This window comes from Pocillopora verrucosa, chromosome 1 (assembly GCF_036669915.1).
Source record: "Pocillopora verrucosa isolate sample1 chromosome 1, ASM3666991v2, whole genome shotgun sequence".
Classification (NCBI taxonomy): domain Eukaryota; kingdom Metazoa; phylum Cnidaria; class Anthozoa; order Scleractinia; family Pocilloporidae; genus Pocillopora; species Pocillopora verrucosa.
In genome coordinates, this window is record NC_089312.1 from 1489940 (window position 1) to 1509852 (window position 19913).

The 19913-nt window shown below is 38.4% G+C and overlaps 2 protein-coding genes across 3 annotated transcripts; both read left to right on the top strand.

The window, feature by feature from the left end:
* Positions 1 to 780: 780 nt before the first annotated feature.
* Positions 781 to 6917, top strand: LOC131788495 (chymotrypsin A-like). 2 transcript variants are annotated; one of them, XM_059105589.2, is made up of 8 exons: positions 781 to 979; positions 1752 to 1799; positions 2348 to 2461; positions 3872 to 3982; positions 4549 to 4608; positions 5299 to 5514; positions 6049 to 6296; positions 6552 to 6917. In XM_059105589.2, exons 1-8 carry the CDS (start codon positions 883 to 885, stop codon positions 6843 to 6845), a joined length of 1188 nt encoding a protein of 395 aa, XP_058961572.2. In that variant the 5' UTR covers positions 781 to 882; the 3' UTR covers positions 6846 to 6917. The 2 variants fall into 2 exon arrangements, with proteins under 2 accessions (XP_058961572.2, XP_066024441.1); XM_066168344.1 differs by lacking the exon at positions 2348 to 2461.
* A 1408-nt stretch (positions 6918 to 8325) lies between these two features.
* On the top strand, positions 8326 to 19019 carry LOC131788484 (actin-binding LIM protein 1). The gene is made up of 16 exons (XM_059105582.2): positions 8326 to 8453; positions 8578 to 8682; positions 11352 to 11535; positions 11998 to 12107; positions 12263 to 12389; positions 12745 to 12838; positions 13314 to 13401; positions 13806 to 13873; positions 14431 to 14461; positions 15055 to 15185; positions 15546 to 15600; positions 15962 to 16002; positions 16412 to 16442; positions 16705 to 16763; positions 17260 to 17331; positions 17779 to 19019. Exons 1-16 carry the CDS (start codon positions 8450 to 8452, stop codon positions 17890 to 17892), a joined length of 1314 nt encoding a protein of 437 aa, XP_058961565.2. The 5' UTR covers positions 8326 to 8449; the 3' UTR covers positions 17893 to 19019.
* The last annotated feature ends 894 nt before the right edge of the window (positions 19020 to 19913 follow it).

Here is a 19913-nt window from a genome sequence, read left to right on the forward strand (position 1 = left end):
ACAAAGGAAAGAAGCGGTAATGTTGGGAATTAAGGTTTTATTAATAACCGCTCTTTGTTTTCATGATCGAAAGTTTTCTCAACAGTGCTTTGATCAAGACAATTGCGTTGAATTAACTTGTTTTAATTGTGTAAATGTCACACAACAGTTTGTTTGACTTACATTATTCCATCTTTGAAATTTTGAAATCAAATATTAAATGGAATCGCGTATTTGTAAAACTAGAAGTATTAAGATAAAAAATTTCAATATTGGTCATGCACATTTAGCCAATTCTTTAGGCCCAAAAACATATTATCAGCGTAATATTTCATACATAAACGGAACTTTCCTCATTCTTTTATTGAATGAAAAATTTATATTCAATTAAAAATAACTGCCAAGAATAAGATGAAGAACTTGCTACACAAACGTGATAAAATCTCTCATAATTCTACAGAACGTTAACGATTAACCACTCATTTCACTTCCTTGATTGACAGATAGGTCCGTACTTGACGTCCCACGCTTCCGGTCAGTTTGTTGAGAAGCCACTCAATGTCACCGACTTAAGTTTTTTTCAGAGAACCACACTTTACGATCAAATGAAAAATCTTCAGTTGCGCAGGTAGAAGGCCGCCAAAACACACATTTGAATGTGTAATCGGGAATTTCTGTTTGACTTTTTTGGCAGCTCTATACACAAAATCAACTGCCTGTTTGTCTTTAATAATGGAAACATCTTTCATTTTCAAACACTGGCAACATTTTATTTAACGTTGCACGCCTTTAATAGAAAATCTGCGAGATTTGAGTATATTTGAACGGAGACTTTTATGAAGTTATAGTGTTTTAATCTTGTGAAAAACTTCACCAGGGTAGCACAGAGAGGTAACATGCAAAATGTTGTTCTCAATTTCATCTCTGATCTTCCTCGTTTACTGTACTTACTTCAGCCAAGAAAGAGAGATGAGGCTACAGCATGGAGTAATTGAGCATGGTAGGTCACCAACTTAGCTGACAAACTATAAACGTATTGTGGTGCCTTCTCGTAGCATTTTGCCATGGTCCTTTTCGTATGGATGCCATCGGAGTTGAGCCAAAGGCCTCAAACTCAAAAAAGAATTTCAGAGAAGAATATGCCACATAAAAACTGGTAATTGATAGGAGCAGATTGAGATTTTATAGTCTTTCTTTATTGCTAATCCGTTCTGCCTCAAAACGTATTCATGAACTTCAGACATCTTAGTTGTGAAGCTTACGTTTCTGAAATACAGATTTTTATCGTGAAACTAAATTAGTTACTTGTTAAGAGATAAGAGCCCGAGGTTGGCGAGGTCGAATGAGCCCAAATTATCGTTTAACAGACCAATGAGGTTTTGTTTTCATCATCCGGAGCTAATAGTAAACTCGAAAAAAATAAAGGCGTCTTCCGTTTTTTTACTCCTCGCCTCTCGTCCGACTCGTACCACGAACAAGCAAAAGCTTTGTTAATGTTTTAACCTAAGTAAGAAGAGAAAAAGACGATGGCCAAATTTATCCAAACAAATGTATCTCCTCTTTTGTTATCCCGACGAGGATGTGAAAAAATTGTTCAATGGTCGATTGCTGACACAAACTAAACGGGGGTTTCGTTTGCTCTGCTTTATTTAAGGAGGGTCAGGAAAGAACAATTGATTCATGTAAATATCTTATTCAAACACTAACATTCACACAGAAAACGTGTCAATATTATTTCGTGAGGTATTCATTATTGTTTCTTTATTCGGCAGAGTTAAAGACCTCCGATGATAAAAACAACTTAAGGACCAAGAGAGCAGGTCTGCACGTATAATTGAACGCCAGTCTAAATTTTGTTTTGCTTCTCTTAGACTGGAAGAATATTATTAATATGTGTACAAGAAACACATTTGCTCAGAGTAGGAGCCGTCGATTTGAATACGTGTTAAATAAAACAGGCTTAAAGAGATAAATCGCTACATGCAGGATACACAGTGAAATAACATATTTCCCAGATGAAAGCTAGATGCAAACACTGATATAAATTAAGTATTTATTAACAACAAAGGATTACATCCTGCGCATGCGCGCGACACAATCACGTACTCTCACGCAGCGACTTACTCAGTTTGATTTAGGTTCTCAATGCTCATCTCTGCGCCCGGCAACTAACACGGAAAACCGGTATCTAACAGTCTAAACTGATATCTAGACTATGTACAGCCGGCACCTACCCTCCCAAAGGGGCAACGAATACCAAAAAGGAACTTTGTTGTCCAAAATGCTCACGCTTTGTCGTGAACAGTAACTGCAAGATTTTCTCGGGTGAAAAGAAGTAATTATCTTGATTTTCCTTGTTTCTTCACAGCTTGCAAAGATTTGATCAACTATTGTCACGTCTACAAGCCTTACTGTAAACACGAAGACTATTCAGACTTCGTGAAAGTCAATTGTAAGAAGACCTGTGACCTCTGTCCGAAAGGTAATTTTTGATCATTCAAGGGCTTTAAACGCCTGGCGTCCTTAAAATCTACTTGAATTATATGTCTTTGTTTAAGTTACTCCTTCCCAGAGTCACCAGAAATAGTGGACAGAGCTCCTGTTTAAAGGCGTATCATCGAAAATTCCCAGTAAAGAAGGAAAATAGAAGATACCCTTAGAAAAATGCACAACTTAGGAGGTATACGACATAGCAAACGTGTATCTGGTAAGGTGACAGAACATATCGTGGAAAGAATAGCTCAACAGAGTAAGAATTCTACAGACGTCATTTCTTGAAGGGTGCTCACTGTTCTTACGAAGGGAATCGGGAGGTCTTTTCTCAAGTCACCACCAAATAAAATATTCACCTATGGTAATTGCAAGAGCCTTCCAGTTACATACGTTGTTCTTCAAAGGCTTTCTACAGTATCATTTTCTAGTCATCTCAGCTCTAAGTCAGGTCTTCAAAGGGTATCTATGCAAATTTTTCAGATTATTAAGCGTCCCCTACCAAATGATCCGCCACTCAAATTGTCCTCATTGCCAAGCTGTCTCTATCAAATGGCATGCATCCTCCCGACAGTTTCAAGCGGCACATTTTCATAACTTTTCCTTTAAAACTGTCCCTAAATGCCTCATGGTCTCCAAAAATGGTAACTTCCAACAGTTCCATGCACGACATCCTCATTACTTTCCCTTTATAAGTTGTCTATTCTAGAGTGTGCCTCAGTCTGAGATTGTCCATAGGGCAACACTCCCCTGACAGTTTATTCCTTTCAAGTTGCTCCTCACCAGTTCGAATTCACATCGTCCCGTTACTTTCAAATTTGTCGCAGCTGCAAGGCTAATACCGTATTTTTCAGCTATATATATTCATGAGACTTTTAGGTTACCATGCAGTCGTTTCGTACCCACGGTCGTTTCGTACCCAGTCGTTTCGCACCAAGCCAGGACCATTCGTATCCAGTCTGTTGAGTCGTTTTGTACCGTACGAAACGACTCAACTGACATATCAATAAAGTATGTTTTCCTTGTTAAGTATGTTTAAAATAAGGCCAGTTTCTTATCTTAAATATCATTATCGACTCAAACTGGATAAAGGGGATAAGTTTCTAAAGAAACTGTGGTGCTGCGTCGGTGGGAGAGTATAACAGGTAATTTAGTGTTAACAACTGAGTTGAAAACGTAAATTAGCCGCCGTAAAGGGGAAAAAAGCTGACGTGTCGAGCGTTAGCCCTTCGTCAGAGCCCTGACGAAGGGCTAACGCTCGAAACGTCAGTTTTTTTACCCTTTACGGTGGCTAATTTACGACTAAAACTGGGTACGAATCGACTAACTTCGAGTATAAAACGACAGTGCGTACGAAGCGACTGGATACCTTTGAGAACTTATTGTTGTTTCCTCTTCACAGCATGTTTCGACCGTGTTTCCTACTGCCACGTAATCAAGAATCGATGTAACTACCCTGTTATTGGAAGCTCAGTGAGGCGCTTCTGTGCAAGAACCTGTGTGGTGTGCGTAGGTATGAACGGCAAATTATAGATCACTTCGAGTCATTGAACAAACAAACAAACAAGCACATAAATGAACAAACTGGGTATTAGCCAGGTTACTTTTGAACTCTAGACCCAAGGCAAGCAAATAGTTCACGTTATTGTGGGTACTGCGTATAATAAGCTTACTGGATAAACAGAGAGGCTCAACGATAAAGAGGTCTCTTCAAGCTACAGTTAAATGACCGGGTGAACTCTCAGCTGTTGACAAAATGGTGAAGAATACTGAAAGGCTCTCATGGCTGCTTTAGCCCAATACTTTATAGTGAGTTTAAAGTACTCAGTTAACGGTAACTGCTGGGATTTTGCGCGTTAGCACTGAGGATTAAGTGAATCCGGAAGCAAATCCTTATTTATTTTTTTTCTGACATTAAGCAATAACTGCACGATAGATTTTGTGTCACCATCTTTATATGGCGTGACGTTTCTTGGTGACCAGTATCACATAAAAAAAGCTCTCCTGCTCAGCACCTTACCATGAAAAGATTCCCAGGTTCAATATATTTATCTTTCGTTCGTTTTCTTCAATTTCTAGTCACACCACCAACTATACCACCGACAACGATTCCTCGTACAGAGCAGCCTATTGACCAGGGTAAGATGACAGTTCAAATGTCACAACAGCCAAAAGTTTCATGTGTTCCCCAGTCCACCCCCGTGATCGATCTTTAGTTACCGGAATGATTTGATTTAACACCCGGGGCGCCTAATTCCCTGTGGTACCTCTAGGGAGGGTACTTATTCGAAACAGGGCGCCTATTAGGGATAGGGTGCCCTTCTTTAATTTTTTGGTTTTATTATTTTTTTTTTTTGAGGAACAGCAAAATGTGGAAAACAAAGCCTTGATGTTTATTTGAAAAGGAATAATAACAGGAACAGCAAGACCACTGTTTTGGCAATGAGGCCTTAAGAGAGCAATTAAAGGAGGGTGAACCACGCTTGATCTCAATGCAGACGTACTTTAACAGTGCTATCGCTGAAAGAGAATAAGGTTGCTTATTAGGATGGGGGCGCTTGATAAAAATAAAAACCTTAAAGGGAGGGCGCTTATTAGAACGAGGGCGACCAACTCCTTAGGATTTACGATCCTGTCACAGAATGTTCAGCAGATGGCTGGGGATCGAATCTCAACCACTGGGAAGTCAAATTTCTCTACATTCCACCATCTTGACACGCGATGTTAAGTTCTCTCTGTGGTCCTTTTCAGTTTCACGGGAAACAAACTAACTCATCCTGAGATGACCTCTAGGCGAGAAAATAAACATTACTCTTTTCCCTTACCTAGGAAGCGTGGAATGTGGCAGGAAAGCGGTCGGTAGCAGAATTGTGGGCGGCACAAACGCAAGGCCTGGGGCTTGGCCATGGCAGGTGACGATGGACTACAAGGGACATCCTGGCCCTCACTGGTGTGGTGGCTCAATAGTGACTCCGCATTGGATAGTTACCGCTGCTCATTGCTTTGGTAATGGCGATGACCCCAAGAAGTACAGCATTGTTGCAGGTAGAGGAGATTTGTTTTCATTTTCATTTTGCGGGGTAAGGACACTGGATTTGCTGTCTAACAGTGTTTCTACCCAAACAGCACCAATGACTGGGTTCTAGCGAGCTATTAGCAATATGTGGTCACCTTTGTTGGATCATTATCTCGTACAGTTCTTATGAGCTTGAGACAGCAATTAGTTCTGATCACTCCTGTCTGTGGGAAAAGGGGAAATGATCCTAGACTATGAGCATTCCCCCCATTTCGGCGAAGTCTGTCGCGCGAATAAAAAAAATCAGTTTGAGCGCCCTGCGGAACTCTCTTAGAGCGCCTCACTTCCAGATATCGTCGCAACGCGCTGACATCAATTTTTTTCACTGATTTTTCCACCCCGAAAAGAAGAGACAACTAAAAGGATCCAGAAGTTACTTCCATTTATTCTTTTCCCTAACCCAACATTAACGCCAAGTTGCTATCAGTTGACTGTTTTTGGGTAAAGGGGGGGGGGGTAGGTTCGCAGTTGCCCAGATACTGACATTAATTCTAATCTTTAAGGTGAACATGACCTTAACGCAGTAGACGGATTTGAACAAAATACGACAATTGAGGAGATCATCACACATCCCAAATATAACAGGATTGCAAATCATGACTACGATGTGGCACTGGTCAAACTGAAGAACCCCATTAAGTACAACAATCACGTGAGGCCTGTGTGCCTAGCTAAATCGGACTTCGATGCTGGAACGAATTGTTATGTAACTGGGTGGGGCTACACCTCTGAGGATGGAAATATTGCGCAGGTTTGTGATAAACAGACTAGTCCATCCAGCGTAATAACATGCCGATGTTACGATGAATAACTTGTGAACATATCTCAGTCGTTTAGTAGAAAGATGTGCAAGGCGAATTCCAGGCTGAAATAACAACAAAATTGGCTGAAAATGGTTCGGACAAAAATTTTAGATGAGGGCTTACTTTGAAAAAGTCGAATTCAGAACAACTATGTAATCAATTACTATCATACTTTCAACATTTGTGTTACTCACCATTTCCAGATTTTGCAGCAAGCGAAAGTTCCTCTCGTGTCTCGTGAAACCTGTCAAGAAGGGTACGACGACTTGGGATACAAAATATCAACCCGCATGCGTTGTGCAGGCTACAGTGAGGGAAAAATTGACGCATGCCAAGGAGATAGTGGAGGGCCGCTAGTCTGCGTGAGGAACGACAAGTGGTATCTTATGGGTGTCATCAGCTGGGGACAGGGATGCGCGCGCAAAGGAAGATATGGGGTGTACGCTGATATGATGGATCTCAAGTTCTGGGTGCAACAGACCATCAACAAAGTATAATCATTAAAAATCGATTAGAAATGTGAACACGAAATATTGTTCTCCTTTGTTTTTTATTAACTATCGAGAATAAAACGGTTAAAAATACAAGGCTATCCAACGGTGTATTTACTATATAGGATTTAAGGAGCTTGGAAATCGAATGAAACAAATTTTCTTAGGTCACAGATCTTCATAAACGTAAATGGATATAACGTGAATCTCTCTTTCCTGGAACTCACAGGTTCTATTTGAGCCCCGTTGATGGCTCAGCTCACATATCGTAAAACAGGTTTTGGTTAGTCATCGTGGTAAATAACACTTTCAAAAGAGAATTGTAATCGTTTTTCTCTTTTGATGTGGTCACTTCAGATGTAGATCGTGACTTTTCGACTTACTGGTAGTCTTCTTCAGGCGATGAGTTCGATTTAGTACGCGTAACCTATACTCTGTGGCGCTCAGCTGTGATTGAATGGAATTCCACGACTGCGATGGTACATCTTCGGATCAGATTCACTCTGTGGTCCGCTACCGCACGGCACTCCTGCTGTTGTGGTTTTGACTCTTTTGACTTCGATACGTTTTCTCAGTCAATTAAATGGCTCATCTTATTTTTGGCCAAACTCCCTGATTTTAACTGCAGTTAACCTGTAAAGTTTAATTCGTCACTCATCCACGAAAAGTAACTTTGAATTTTATTTCAATAATTATTTGCGAATGAAATAATTAGCCAGCTACCAAAATTACCAAAAACAAAAATAACAATTTCGTTTTCTTGAACCTCACCTATGTGCAGTTCTCTTAAACGTTCTAGGAAGCTATGGAACTTGACTGTATACAAAGGTCTCAAAGGCAAAAAAATTGTGGTTTCGGAAGCCACAACTAGTAAGGAATCAATCTCGACCTCATTTCTTCAACTTGCCTTGTTTTTATCCAATTTCCTTTTTCGTTATCTTTTACTCCATCTCCACCTTACAAAGTTAAGTAGAATTGATTGCCCCTATACGAATCCAAAGCGTTTTGATTCTATTCAGTACACTTTAAAGAGAACTACGTTCGTTTTTGCAGTAACTATAATACGCCTTGTCTTCCACTATTTTCAAACGCACATTCTGCCTTGCGCCAACCGCAATTATCCTGTTGCGTTGATGTCACGTAATTAAAGTGCGGCTCCGCTCCGTTGTGAAAGGGGGAAAAATACTTGAATAAACGTGAAAAGAGAAAAGATCCTAGCGAATTACCTGGGAAAAAAATGTACCAAGCAACATCCCAGCGGATTTATTTAAGGCTTACTCCTTTACTTAGTCGATGCAAGACGGAAAATCAACTGACAGTGAATCAATCCGCCGAAAATTTGCTTGAGTCTTGAGGCTAAAATCATTGTGATTGTTGACTACGTGATCTGAAAGGAACTCGAATAATCTTATCAAGCGCGCAAAATATGCCGGGTGGGTAGTTTCCGCTTGAGGACTGAAAGGCATTGTGGATGGTATATTTGGGGGTGGATTTGAAATTGAACGACCGCCGACGGCTCGCTCGTGCTGTCTTTGTTTAATAACATTTTATTGTGTTCTTAGAAATACACAGGGTTTGTCCTATAGAGGAATTATAACATCAAAACATCAATGGGTAAGTGAGATCGCAAATCAAAGCCAATAATTAATTTTTACAATCCTCGAATACTTCGCGATTTTAAAGTTTAGAGCTCAGAGCATTTCGAGTTGTTTTCTTTCTGATGTGCTTTATCTTTTAGACAGGGAATCCTCGCTTCGCTGTTTTCGATGTAGGAAGGTTTGCGCAGGTGAATCGCTGCGAGTGAACGATCAGCTTTTTCATGCCGACTGCCTGGTTTGCTTGGGTAAGTAAAACAGAAACGAACGCAGATTTGGAGCGTAATTTTTGCTTCCAATCGCGTATCGCGTGTCATCGCTATTCATTCGGCACAGAAATTTGCATGTTTGAAATTCACGTCATTTTTTTGTCTTAAAAATGGACGATCTGTGGCGGTTCAAACAACTGTTTTCCGGGATTAGAATATTTGATATGTTTCGTCCAGAAATTAAGGTATCTACCGCGAATGACCGTTTAGTGTTTGTCGTCGATATGTGCCTGCGGATACCACATAAGGCCTGACATGACTACTTGCTTTAAAAATTGTCTTAAAAGGTTCGTATGGCAAATTGATATTTAAATAAATAATCAAATGGCTAGCGTCTGAGTGGTAAATCTTTTAAAGGCGATTATCAGATGTGACGCCTTATTTTCCGATCCGCTGTACTTTTCATTTCAAGATCTTGACCTAAGGTAAAAAGGCAATGAAATCGAATTTTCTCTATTGAAAATTGCACGAAACGTTGGCAAGGGCGCTCATTATTATTCATCATATTCATATGTAACTCAAGTCGTTGTTTATATTTCCACCCTCAAAGCTAACAAAATAAAACTACAGGTATTGTTTGGTGCCATTAAGCGTTGTTAAATACATTGTAATTATTTGTTCGCCGTTTTTAATTCGTCGTTAATTTTAAGTGTGTTGGAGCCTGTGCCAGTTTGTGTAGACAAGCTGAACTAAAAGTTTAACGTTCGTGTTAACTGGTCCGAGAAATGCATATTAACGGTTTAACGAATGTTAATAGCTTCATTGTTTCCAAACTATGAAATATCTGGCGAAAATTCGATTCTCGAAAATCCATAATTAAACCTTTTTGTGAAAAAAGTCGTCAATTAGATTTACTGAAATGATAGTAAGAACCCTAGCTTCGAACCACAAGTTAAACCATTAAAGTAAAAATATTTAGTCGTAATTTGATATCACTATCTTTTAGAATTAATTAAGCCACAAGTGATATTGTCTTCACTAGACCTTGATCGATTAATCAATCATTTGATGAAAGGGATGATTGAATTACAAAGCGGGAAAGATAACAGTTCCATAGGGAAGGATAGATAGTTATGTTGAGTCCCTTGTGCAGATTGTGAAGCAGACTTCCAGACCTGATTGTTTTTTATTAAAAAAAACAATAGGTACAAACACAAGGCTTTTTACAAGGTTTTTTGCTATTGCAAAATTTTAAGCAATTGCAAATATGTGTCAGTGAGAGAGACATTTCTTATCAAAATTCTCTTTGTATGTTCCGACCCTTTTGAAGACTTGTCATTGAAGACAAAATGATTCGTGTGGAGAGAATAATTAAGGACATTTTTCATGCCTTTAACATTAAAAAAAAAGATGACAGTGCACCTTTTTCTAAAAGAAAAGAGTATAATTATGCTTAGATTCATTGGTGTGAAATTAAGATTTCTAAGGTTTATTTCTATGCAACTGTGTGCAAATTTAGATGCTTTGCCAGAAGGTTGGCAGCCTGAGTGAATTCTTTGTCACTTCCTATGGCCAAAGGCTAGACTGGTTTCCAAATTCTAACATTCTTTTTTTATTTGGCCTGACCAGTCACCCATACAGTAAAACCACTTTCATCAAGCAAATAATTTTAATTGTAAGATATTGGCCCCATTTGGTATTCTTATAATCTAGGACATAATTACCTTGTGTAATAACCAATTCAGCCTGTAGTGGTGTCTTACAAGGGCAAGTTAATGTTAAGAAGCTTGCAATCATTTATTCAACCCACCATGTTTGATTTGGAGATATAGGTGGTGGGTGGAGGGGGGTAGGGAAAGGCAAAAAGATGCCAGCCCAAAGAGGCTGTTGAAAAGCAAAGCACCCCCCAATTAGTTGCGCATCACTGCAATCTGGAAATTAGCATGTAACTGATCCTAATGAGCTAAATTAAAACCAGAAGCACTGTCTTGCGAAAAAAACAAAATACACACAGAACTGGTGAGTGAAATGGTGAAACATTTGCTTGAGCCAGGAAAGAAATGGCTTTGATGAAACCTCCTCTGTAGTCACAAATATGAGCTTATATTTGCTGCCCTCTATATTTTTCAATCAACAATCCTTGAGTGTAGCTGCTGTTAATTTATTTGACAATGTTTCTTCCATTTGATTGTAAATGATACTTTGAAGCAGACAAACTACTGCACTCAAAGGTTTACCCATTATAATTTGTTTGATGGAAAGATGGTATATTATATTCTGATGGTATACTATATTTTGTTTTTTTTTCTAATCAATAATAGAAATGGCTTCACAAAAACCTTCTCTGCTGATGCAAATACAAGTTGATATTTGCCCAACTCTATACCCTCCAAATGACAATCCACAAAAGCAAATTAATAAATGAAGATTAAAGTGATCTTTGCAAGGATAAACACTACTTAAGCAATAGTGAAAATAAGGCCTTAAAAAAAAGAAGGTTTATTTTCACTACTACCTAAGTAGTGTTCATTACCACAAAGGTTACTTGCATCTTCTCTATTACATCATTGCAACTTAGAATCCTTGCTATACTAGAGATACATGCATCCATTATTTGCCATACAAAAATTCAATGTTATAACTATCAAGTTGTACTACCACTTCATCATGAAAACAATTGAGATAACATTCTGATTTGATTAAAACAGTGTGTGGCAAGGACTTGGAAAATATTGGATTTTTTGTGGAAAGCAACCAGTATTACTGTCCTGAAGACTTCCAGGAACGCTTTGGCACAAAATGCTTCATTTGTCATCTCTTTGTGGAAGGAGAAGGAATCAACATTGGTAATAATGCATATCATTTGCGCTGCTTTGTTTGCACTGGTTGCAGGTGAGGTTTTTTTTAATGTTCTTTTATTATTTATACTTGAAAAACAACCTTTACCTGGGACCATTTAAATTTAAAACAAAGTAACAGTGATTGTCAAGCATGAGGGTATATTAGTAATGGTAAGACTGATTGGAGTTCAATTCAGTCTGTAATCATATGAGTGATTAACAAAATCAGATGATGGCAAGTATGAGAACAAAAATCTCATGGTGTTGTTGGTGTCATAACAACCAACCTATTTTGCAGTTGTGGACAAAAAAATTATGGTTTCTATTGCAAATGTCTCCCCTTAGATTATAGTAATCACAATATATTTCAAATATAATAAAACAATACACTCTACCTGTTCATGCAATCCTTCATTTGATGTCAAATATAACTATATTTCTTTAGACTACTCTGACACACCATCTCTTCCATGTATTCAATGTATTCAAACACCATCTTTTGCATTTGTTGTAGAAATCCATTTCCTCCAGGAGAGAAGGTTGTTGCTAAGGGTAACCATTACCTCTGCCAACAGTGCAATTCAAAGGAGATAAACAATGATTCAAGAGTACGCAAACTTGATAGTAAGTTCAACTGAAAATTGTGGTAAGGAAAATTAAGTCAAAGCAGTTTAGAAAAATTTTATACCAAGATGTCAGACTGAATTTAAACTGCTTTGTATACATTTATGGGATAATTAGTTTTCCTCTGATTTTTAATGCTGTGAATTTCTCTTTAGGGTGTGCAGGTTGTGGAGAAGATATTCGCAGTGGCCAGTCATTGTTAGCTCTGGAGAAACAATGGCATCTTTGGTGCTTTACATGTACAAAATGTGGCTGCTTGCTGGCTGGAGAGTACATGGGCAGGTTAGTTCAATCACATATAATATCTATTTTATTTTCAGGACGGTTTCCTGAAAAATTGAACCAGGCTGTTGTTACTTAATTGTTTACAGTGCTGAGCCTCAAGGTTTAGAGTCAGTCTGTTTTGTCATAAGTTGTGTTCTATGGAGATCAACCATTGCAACTGGAAACACTTTAACTCAGCCCTGTAGCAGTTGATAATCCAACACATAAGGAAAGGTGACATTTTTTCCTAGTGAGTCCCCAATTCTTGGACATACCATCTTCTTTACGTTTCTTGAGATAACTTCTTCTCTTTGGTTACTAAATTGTGATGGATGGGAGGTCTACAAGTCTGTTGTTTTTTTGTTATTTTTAGGGATGGAAAGCCTTACTGTGAGAAAGATTATCAAGCAGAGTTTGGTGTGACTTGTGCTGGCTGTGGTGGATATATTATTGGAAAGGTCCTACAGGTAAAGTAGCTATGCAGCCATGTTCAAATTTGTTGGATAAACACATGTCCAGGGGGTTAGAATTGAACAATGACAAGAGGCAGGGGTCAGAATAAACCAGGGCAGGGGGGGATGCTGGCTTCAAAGATGGATGAGATAAAGATGGATTACAAATTTTATGTTTGAAAAAGCTATACTTCACTGTACAAGATTCACAAATTGTTTTGTATTCCTTTAATCAGATGATAGTTGTTGAGTATTTTGTGGAGGGCCATCAGATAGTTATTCCCTAACTGATTAGCCTTGGGCCATTAGTGCAGCTCTCTTTTCCTATTCTCAGTCCCCATTCTGTTTCCCCCCCCCCCCCTCCCCCTCCCCCCTCCCCCCTCCCCCCTCCCCCCTCCCCCTACCCCCTCCCCCCTCCCCTCTTCTTGTGGCCCCATTCCTCAGTTATTTTTTCTAAAAATAAAAATGCTGGCTGATTTGTTTGTTTCAGGCTGGTGAAAAACATTATCACCCTCATTGCTCACGCTGTGCAAGGTGTCATGGAGTGTTTGGTGAGGGTCAAGAGATGTTTTTGCAAGGTAAGGATCTATTGTGAAAGCTTTATAGCCAAAATCAATCCATTATCTTGAGGATTCTTTTTATGAGTCCTGTGAGTGAGCTGACCCAGTAATTGTGATCAATTTTAACTTTGGTTAGAATTTCAGCCTATTTCTAAACTGAGACTTTAGCCTACTCAGGGTGATCAAGGGGCAGGCTTTCAAGTTTCATCCACATCAGTGGGGTGGGATGGGGTGATTTTGTTGTAAAGTTACCAAACATTTAGTCACAGTCAGGCTGACAACTCATTCTTGTCTCACACTGGTTTTGAAATGAGAAAATAATCAGAAAAGATCTCAAAGACTAAGCCAGTCAAGTTCTCTTTGCTCATATGATGAGGCCCATTGTGTGAACAGATGATGATCTATCTCAAATTTGTTTACAGGATCTGAAATTTGGCATCCAGATTGTAGCTTTGCAGCAGCTCAGAATGGTGAACTGGAAACAGACTCTGTGAGTTACTTATCTAAACTAAATCGCAAACATGCTTTACAGAAACGTAACTTAAATTCTTTCGGTTATTGTTACAACGGTTGCAATTTATGATTTCTAGTAAGTCAATGCGAGATAAAAAATAAACTGTTTAAATTTTTTTTTGGTGGGAGATGCAAGTGTGCAGCATACTGGACTTCTGAACGAAGGTTTCAAAAATTAAGCTTAACCATGGATTATTGTGTAGTGTTCTTGGACAAGCAAGTATGAGTATGAGTGAGTATCAGGAAAACTTAGCAAAATACGTGGGGGAGCGGGGTGCCTGCGGTGGGATAGCGCTCCTTGAGAATTGGTTATACTCCTGGTTAATGGTATGACTCACCTTAAGACTCTCTGCAGCTCCGTAGTAGAGCATCCGCGTGCAGAAATCCGCAAATCTGGGGTTCGAGCCCTCGTGGCTACTTAGGTTTTTTTTTTGTTTGTTTTGTTTTGTTTTTTTCTTCTGTGTCCCACGCTCGTGACAAGAAGTGCAACATCTTTCTTTAACCCAACCTAATTTCCTCATCTTTTTTTCCCAGGGAGGTCCACGCAATGGATATCAGTATCCTGGTAAGGGCTTGAATTGTTTCTATGAGATGTAATCCGTGATATGCTTTGGTTCTGCTTCATGTCGTTCTGTGATTGGTCCAGAAAACTCGCGCCAGTTCCTGAACGAATCAGTTTAAAAACTTAAAAGCAATCGCGACTTGGTCGCCCGCGTTTTTCCCGCGCTTTGGGCAGTTTGCTTGTTTGTACAACGAGTTCTCATTGGCTTCTCGCGATAGTTTCCTCTCTTCTGATTGGCTGTTGTGACAACTGTGATTTTGGTTTTACGACACTCAATCAAAATGTGCTCTCTATGTGATATTACAAGTTAGCCACCATTTCCGAACTATCATGCATAGCTATCTATTTTCGCATGTTTTCTTTAACATAAGTCATTCAAGTTTGATTAGGCAAACCGTCACATTTTCCATTTGAGTATAAAAAAATAAAGAAAAAAATGAAGTGTTCGTTACGACAAGCAGAAAAATCAATAATCAAAAGTTCGTTGCGTTGTGCTACCTTAACATGGTGAAATGGCATAATCGTGTAATAATAATGTTAAGTATCTTTCGTATATTTCCAAGTTTATCAACTAATTTTTGTGGTACATTTTGTAGAGGAGGAAGCTCCCCGTCCCTCCCCTCCCACAAGAACTTCAGCAAGTCGCGTATCAGAATGGAAAGCGAAGTACTCGCCTCAGAAAGAAGAACAAACTTACAAGCCAGTGGCGACTTGGAGAGCAGAACAGGTGAGAGAATGAACAAGAATGTTACATGAAGTATATACCAGTCCGTAGAAACCATGTCCATCATTATAAGTAAATGCCAGACTTGGCTTTATGTAAAACAAATAAAATTTTCCTAAGCTCTGATCTTGGTCAAGTAAGGGGTAACTAACGAATGATTTCTCCTTTCGGTATCCGTAGACTGTCATTTAGACAAGTTATGGGAATAAAGAAAAATCATCAGTTACTGGGTCCAATTGTCTAACTTTCGGAACTAACATTTAAAGAAATGTCTGGCAGATACATTGTAAGAAAAAGTATGGATTTGAGAATTCAGGATTGAGAGGGTTAAAAATGAAATTAAAGACCTTAATATTTCTTTAGGTGGAACAATCTCGGTATCAGTCAAGTTATACCTCGAACAAAGACACTGGAGCCTGTAAGTATTGGAACTGTTAATATCGTATTATCATGAACTGTAAAAATGGATGCTCATGAACCCCGTGACTGTTATTGCAATGCCCTAATTACTCAACTAAACGCCGCTGATAGAAGTTAAAAGACGTCACACCGTCCTGGAATAAACGCTGCTCCCATTCACAAGAACGCCGCGTTTACTCGAAGATAAGAAGGAAATAATAGGGTTTAAAGGGTAGTGGCAGTGAGCTCGAAATTTTTTTGCTCTTTCTTGGAGCATTTATGGTAGATCCTGAACTAAGTTACGGTTAGTTTTTAAATTTTGTTTTTGGAGGCCAAGGGTTACGGTTTTACAAACTTGTTATTTTTACCCCTGCATCTAGATAACAGCAGTTCATACAGAGAGATCACTGCCAGGCAAGAGGTAGGAACGCATTTTTATTGCATTGGTTGCACTTTTGTATCAAGCTTAGTCAGATAAGCTCACCTATCTTCGGAAGGTGAAAGTAATTTTATTTTGAATGTTTTGGTAGTTTTTCTTCTTAGTTTTGCAGTTACCTCTCGTTTTTTAAAGTACAGTTTGAGTTTTTAAATTGTCAGCACTTTTTAAACTTAAATTAATGGTGGTCTGTTGTTGTTGCTGTTTTTATTTGCTGAGATTCTAGCAGCGTAAGCCTAATTCACTTTGTAAACTAAATTTATCGTTGCTGCTGTTTTTTTTGTTTTTGTTTTTGTTTTTATTTTTATTGCTGAGATTCTAGCAGTATAAGCCTAATGTGGTGCCTGTAGTTTGTATCTCTTCAATCACTGCTTGATTTAATTTTTATTTCAAGGCAAGTCTGAATGAATCACCACGGAGAATAGGTAAGTATATGCATCTGTTGCGCCACCGACTCCTCCCTTAACAATTGAAAATTGACTGTTGTTTCTCATGAGCCAAAGCGAGGTCGTTTCTTATTGGTTAAAAAACGAAGTCTCACTCTTTTTCATGAAACGGGAAAGTGAGACTAAAAGCTATAAACTCCGAACATACCAATTAACAACCGAAGGTTTCTTGATATACTCCGATTACCACGCGAAAGTCTCTCGATATACTCGAATGACCACCCGAATTATTTTTCCGTAGGTTCGCAAGACTCGTTAGATATGGCAGAATTCGAGAGAAGTGTCGACAAAAAACCTCAGGTAGGTGGTATTGGGGATGAAGGGGGACTGTAAGGGAGGGGCGTGGAACCGAGCACGATTGTGTGAGATGGAGGGCGCTTGACTAAGGTGTAATCCGTTCATCTTTTTGCACAGAGACAAAAAAGAAACTCAGCCTAGATACAAAAGTAATGTCGGGTCGTTGTGTACGGCTCGTTTGTTGCGTAAATTTCGTGAATAGTTTTTTTTGGCATCTCAACAGATGTCCAGGAACGATCGACTTGCGCTACCTGAGTCTAATAGGCGATAAAATCACGGTAAAACTGATCAAACAGTTTACACGGGCCGGACATATAACATTCGACTGACAACAACTTTTCACTTAACTCTGACGATGACTTCCGCCAAAAGGCTGTGGAAACGTCAGTCATTACACTCGACAACGTCCTTCTCAGGAGTACCCAGTCCCTCACTCGGACGATCAGACCACAAAATTAAGTGTAATTGATTTCTTTCGTTTTGTTTTCCCTGTTCATAGATTTACGCTTATAAAGATCTCAAAACGACAAACTACAAGTTGCCACGAGAAGCGGATAAGACGAAACTCGAGGTGAGCATTTCAATATGTTGTTAGGTAAGCCGCATCGACAACAACAAAGAAAACAAGCATGTCGCAACAAATGTGTTGGTCTTGGTGCTTTTATTTCTACTCCGTACTCTGAACGTCAACAACTCGAAATCACAAAATTTGGCATATATTTAAAAACATTTTGACGGTTACCTAAGGTAATTTTTTCGTTTCAGTCTAGGTGAAATTGCACTCCAACGTCACATACTTAGATAAGACTTTCTCACGTAACCAAATTTGAAAATTTATGTTGAGTTCAGTCGAAACTTTGGTAGTTCATGAAAGTTGCATACAAAATGTTTGTTTAAAAATTAATATGTCATCCGTCGTCAAATATGGATCTTTCCTTGTTTTAGTTTACTTTGAAGATTGAAAGCTTTTGATTTGTGGTTTTTCAGAATTCTTTATCTCAACGTTGTATTTTTTCAGACGTATCTCACCGATGAGGAATTCCGTGAAGTGTTTACAATGCCGAGAGAAGAGTTTTACAAGCTGCCAGCCTGGAAACAAGTGTCTCGCAAGAAAGAAGTTCTGTTGTTTTAGATATGGTCTGTTTCCACACCATTTATTTTGGATGTCACAGCTTCTAAGCTGTATTCTCTACAAAGAGCAAGTTTCAATCGATTGTCGGAAATAATTCGACTCTGCATTGGTTTTGCTTCAAATCGCCATGTGATTGGTTCAGAAAAATCGCGCCACGTTTTCAATCAATCAGGTGCAAGGCTAAACCAGTCGCGGCTTGTTTGTCCGCGTTTTCCCGCGCTTTAGGCTGCGCTTTGCTCTGATTGGCCGTTGGGATTACTTTGATTCGGTTTTACGACACTCAATGCAAAGGCGCTTCATTTGCTTAGAATGAAAAGAATTTTTGACGCATGGGTACATTTGAAGAATGTTACAACTTCTTTTGAAAATGTTTACAAAGTTATGATATCAGAGTCGATGTAGAAGGAAATCTTCAAACTTAAATGAAAGATTTCTCGGCCAGATATGTTCTGGATGGAAAGCTTCCTCCTCCTCGATTATTTGAATCAAATTGCTTTTCCCGAGATGTGCTACTCTTTCAACTAAAAAACTAAATGTTTCTTGGAGTTATTTGTTTTCGACTTGTGAACCAAGATTTACCATTTTATGTTCTTAAACTGAAGAGTTTATCTCCACCCATTCTGGATTATTTCAGGTAAATGACCAGAAGTTTAAGCATTACGCGTTTACAAATAGGTAAGGTGACAATTCTAGGTCAGTGAAACTTATTTTGAAGAGTTGTTGGGCGTGCGAGTTTCTTTCCAATCGGAGAACGGCGCGTGTACTCAGTTGTTACGTTTCTGGGCAACAATAGCTTGTGCAAAGATCAGTTTCTCAGATGCTAGTTCCCCGACATGAAAATCAATTAAGTTAGAGTCACATCTAAATTTTAAGGTAGATTGTCAATCGCGGGCGGTAGTCCAATTGTTTCACAAATTCTCGAATTTTTAGTAAAAGAAATATATGAAAAATTTAATTAAGAAACATTAAAGAATTTACCTTAAATCACGTTACATAAGTGGATTTGAAATTAGAAAAGGTCATCTAGAAATAGTGGTTGGTACTTCTAGGGATGTATTTTATATATGGCTCGTGAGCCGGTAAAAAGGCCAAGAAATTTATTATTAAAAATGGTGGTTAAAATTAAACACGTATCCACTCTTTTACAAATGTTAATACGACAGGAAAACTGGCCGCCAACACTCCTAGCTACTTAGCATGCGTTACAGACCTTATCTCTTATCTCTGTTAACTGAACGTAAGTCTGTCACGCAGGCTACCAGTCACAAATGTCTGTAAGTTTGGAAAATCAAAATTGTTTATCTCGGCTAAACAACACCTTGAGAAAAGAGTGGAAGTTTTCAAATAACAAGAGTGCATTTTGTAGATGCTATCACAAATTTCCCGTTATTTCAATTCAATAGCTACATTTTTCGTCGCCATTTCTGAAGGATGGTTCAAACCCTTTTAACCAATTTAATTTGGTTAGTTACCTGAGACATGTGTGATCGTTTTCAATGATTTAACACGTTACAAACTTGATTCCAATTCTAAAGATTTCTGTGCGGTTTCGTTCAAGTGAACTGTTTCTCTCTACGTACGCCATTAAAGTAATTTTAATTCAAGATTGTAATAACTTTTACTTTCAAAACTTCTACAAATGCTTCAACGCTATTTTGTGGAATTCCTTATTCAGCAAGATCATATAGGAGATTTTTGGTTGGGAATAGTTTTTAAGTGAAGCAGTATAATTGTGTAATTTTGGGAAGATTTTAATTGAATAACTGTATTGGTGAAATTTAGCTATAGCGCAATTATAGTGAAAATAAGAAAATAACGTACAGCTTATACTCAGCTAGAAATTCTTATTATATCTTTGAATCAATAATAGTAACGCAAAGTAGTTATAAATGAATAATTTTAACAGATTCAATAATTTTAATATCGTCATAGCTCTACAGCTGATTTACAATAATGTTGAATAAATACACTTGAATTTTTTACATGGCTTTACTTTTTAATTGACAGCGTATTTTATCCAG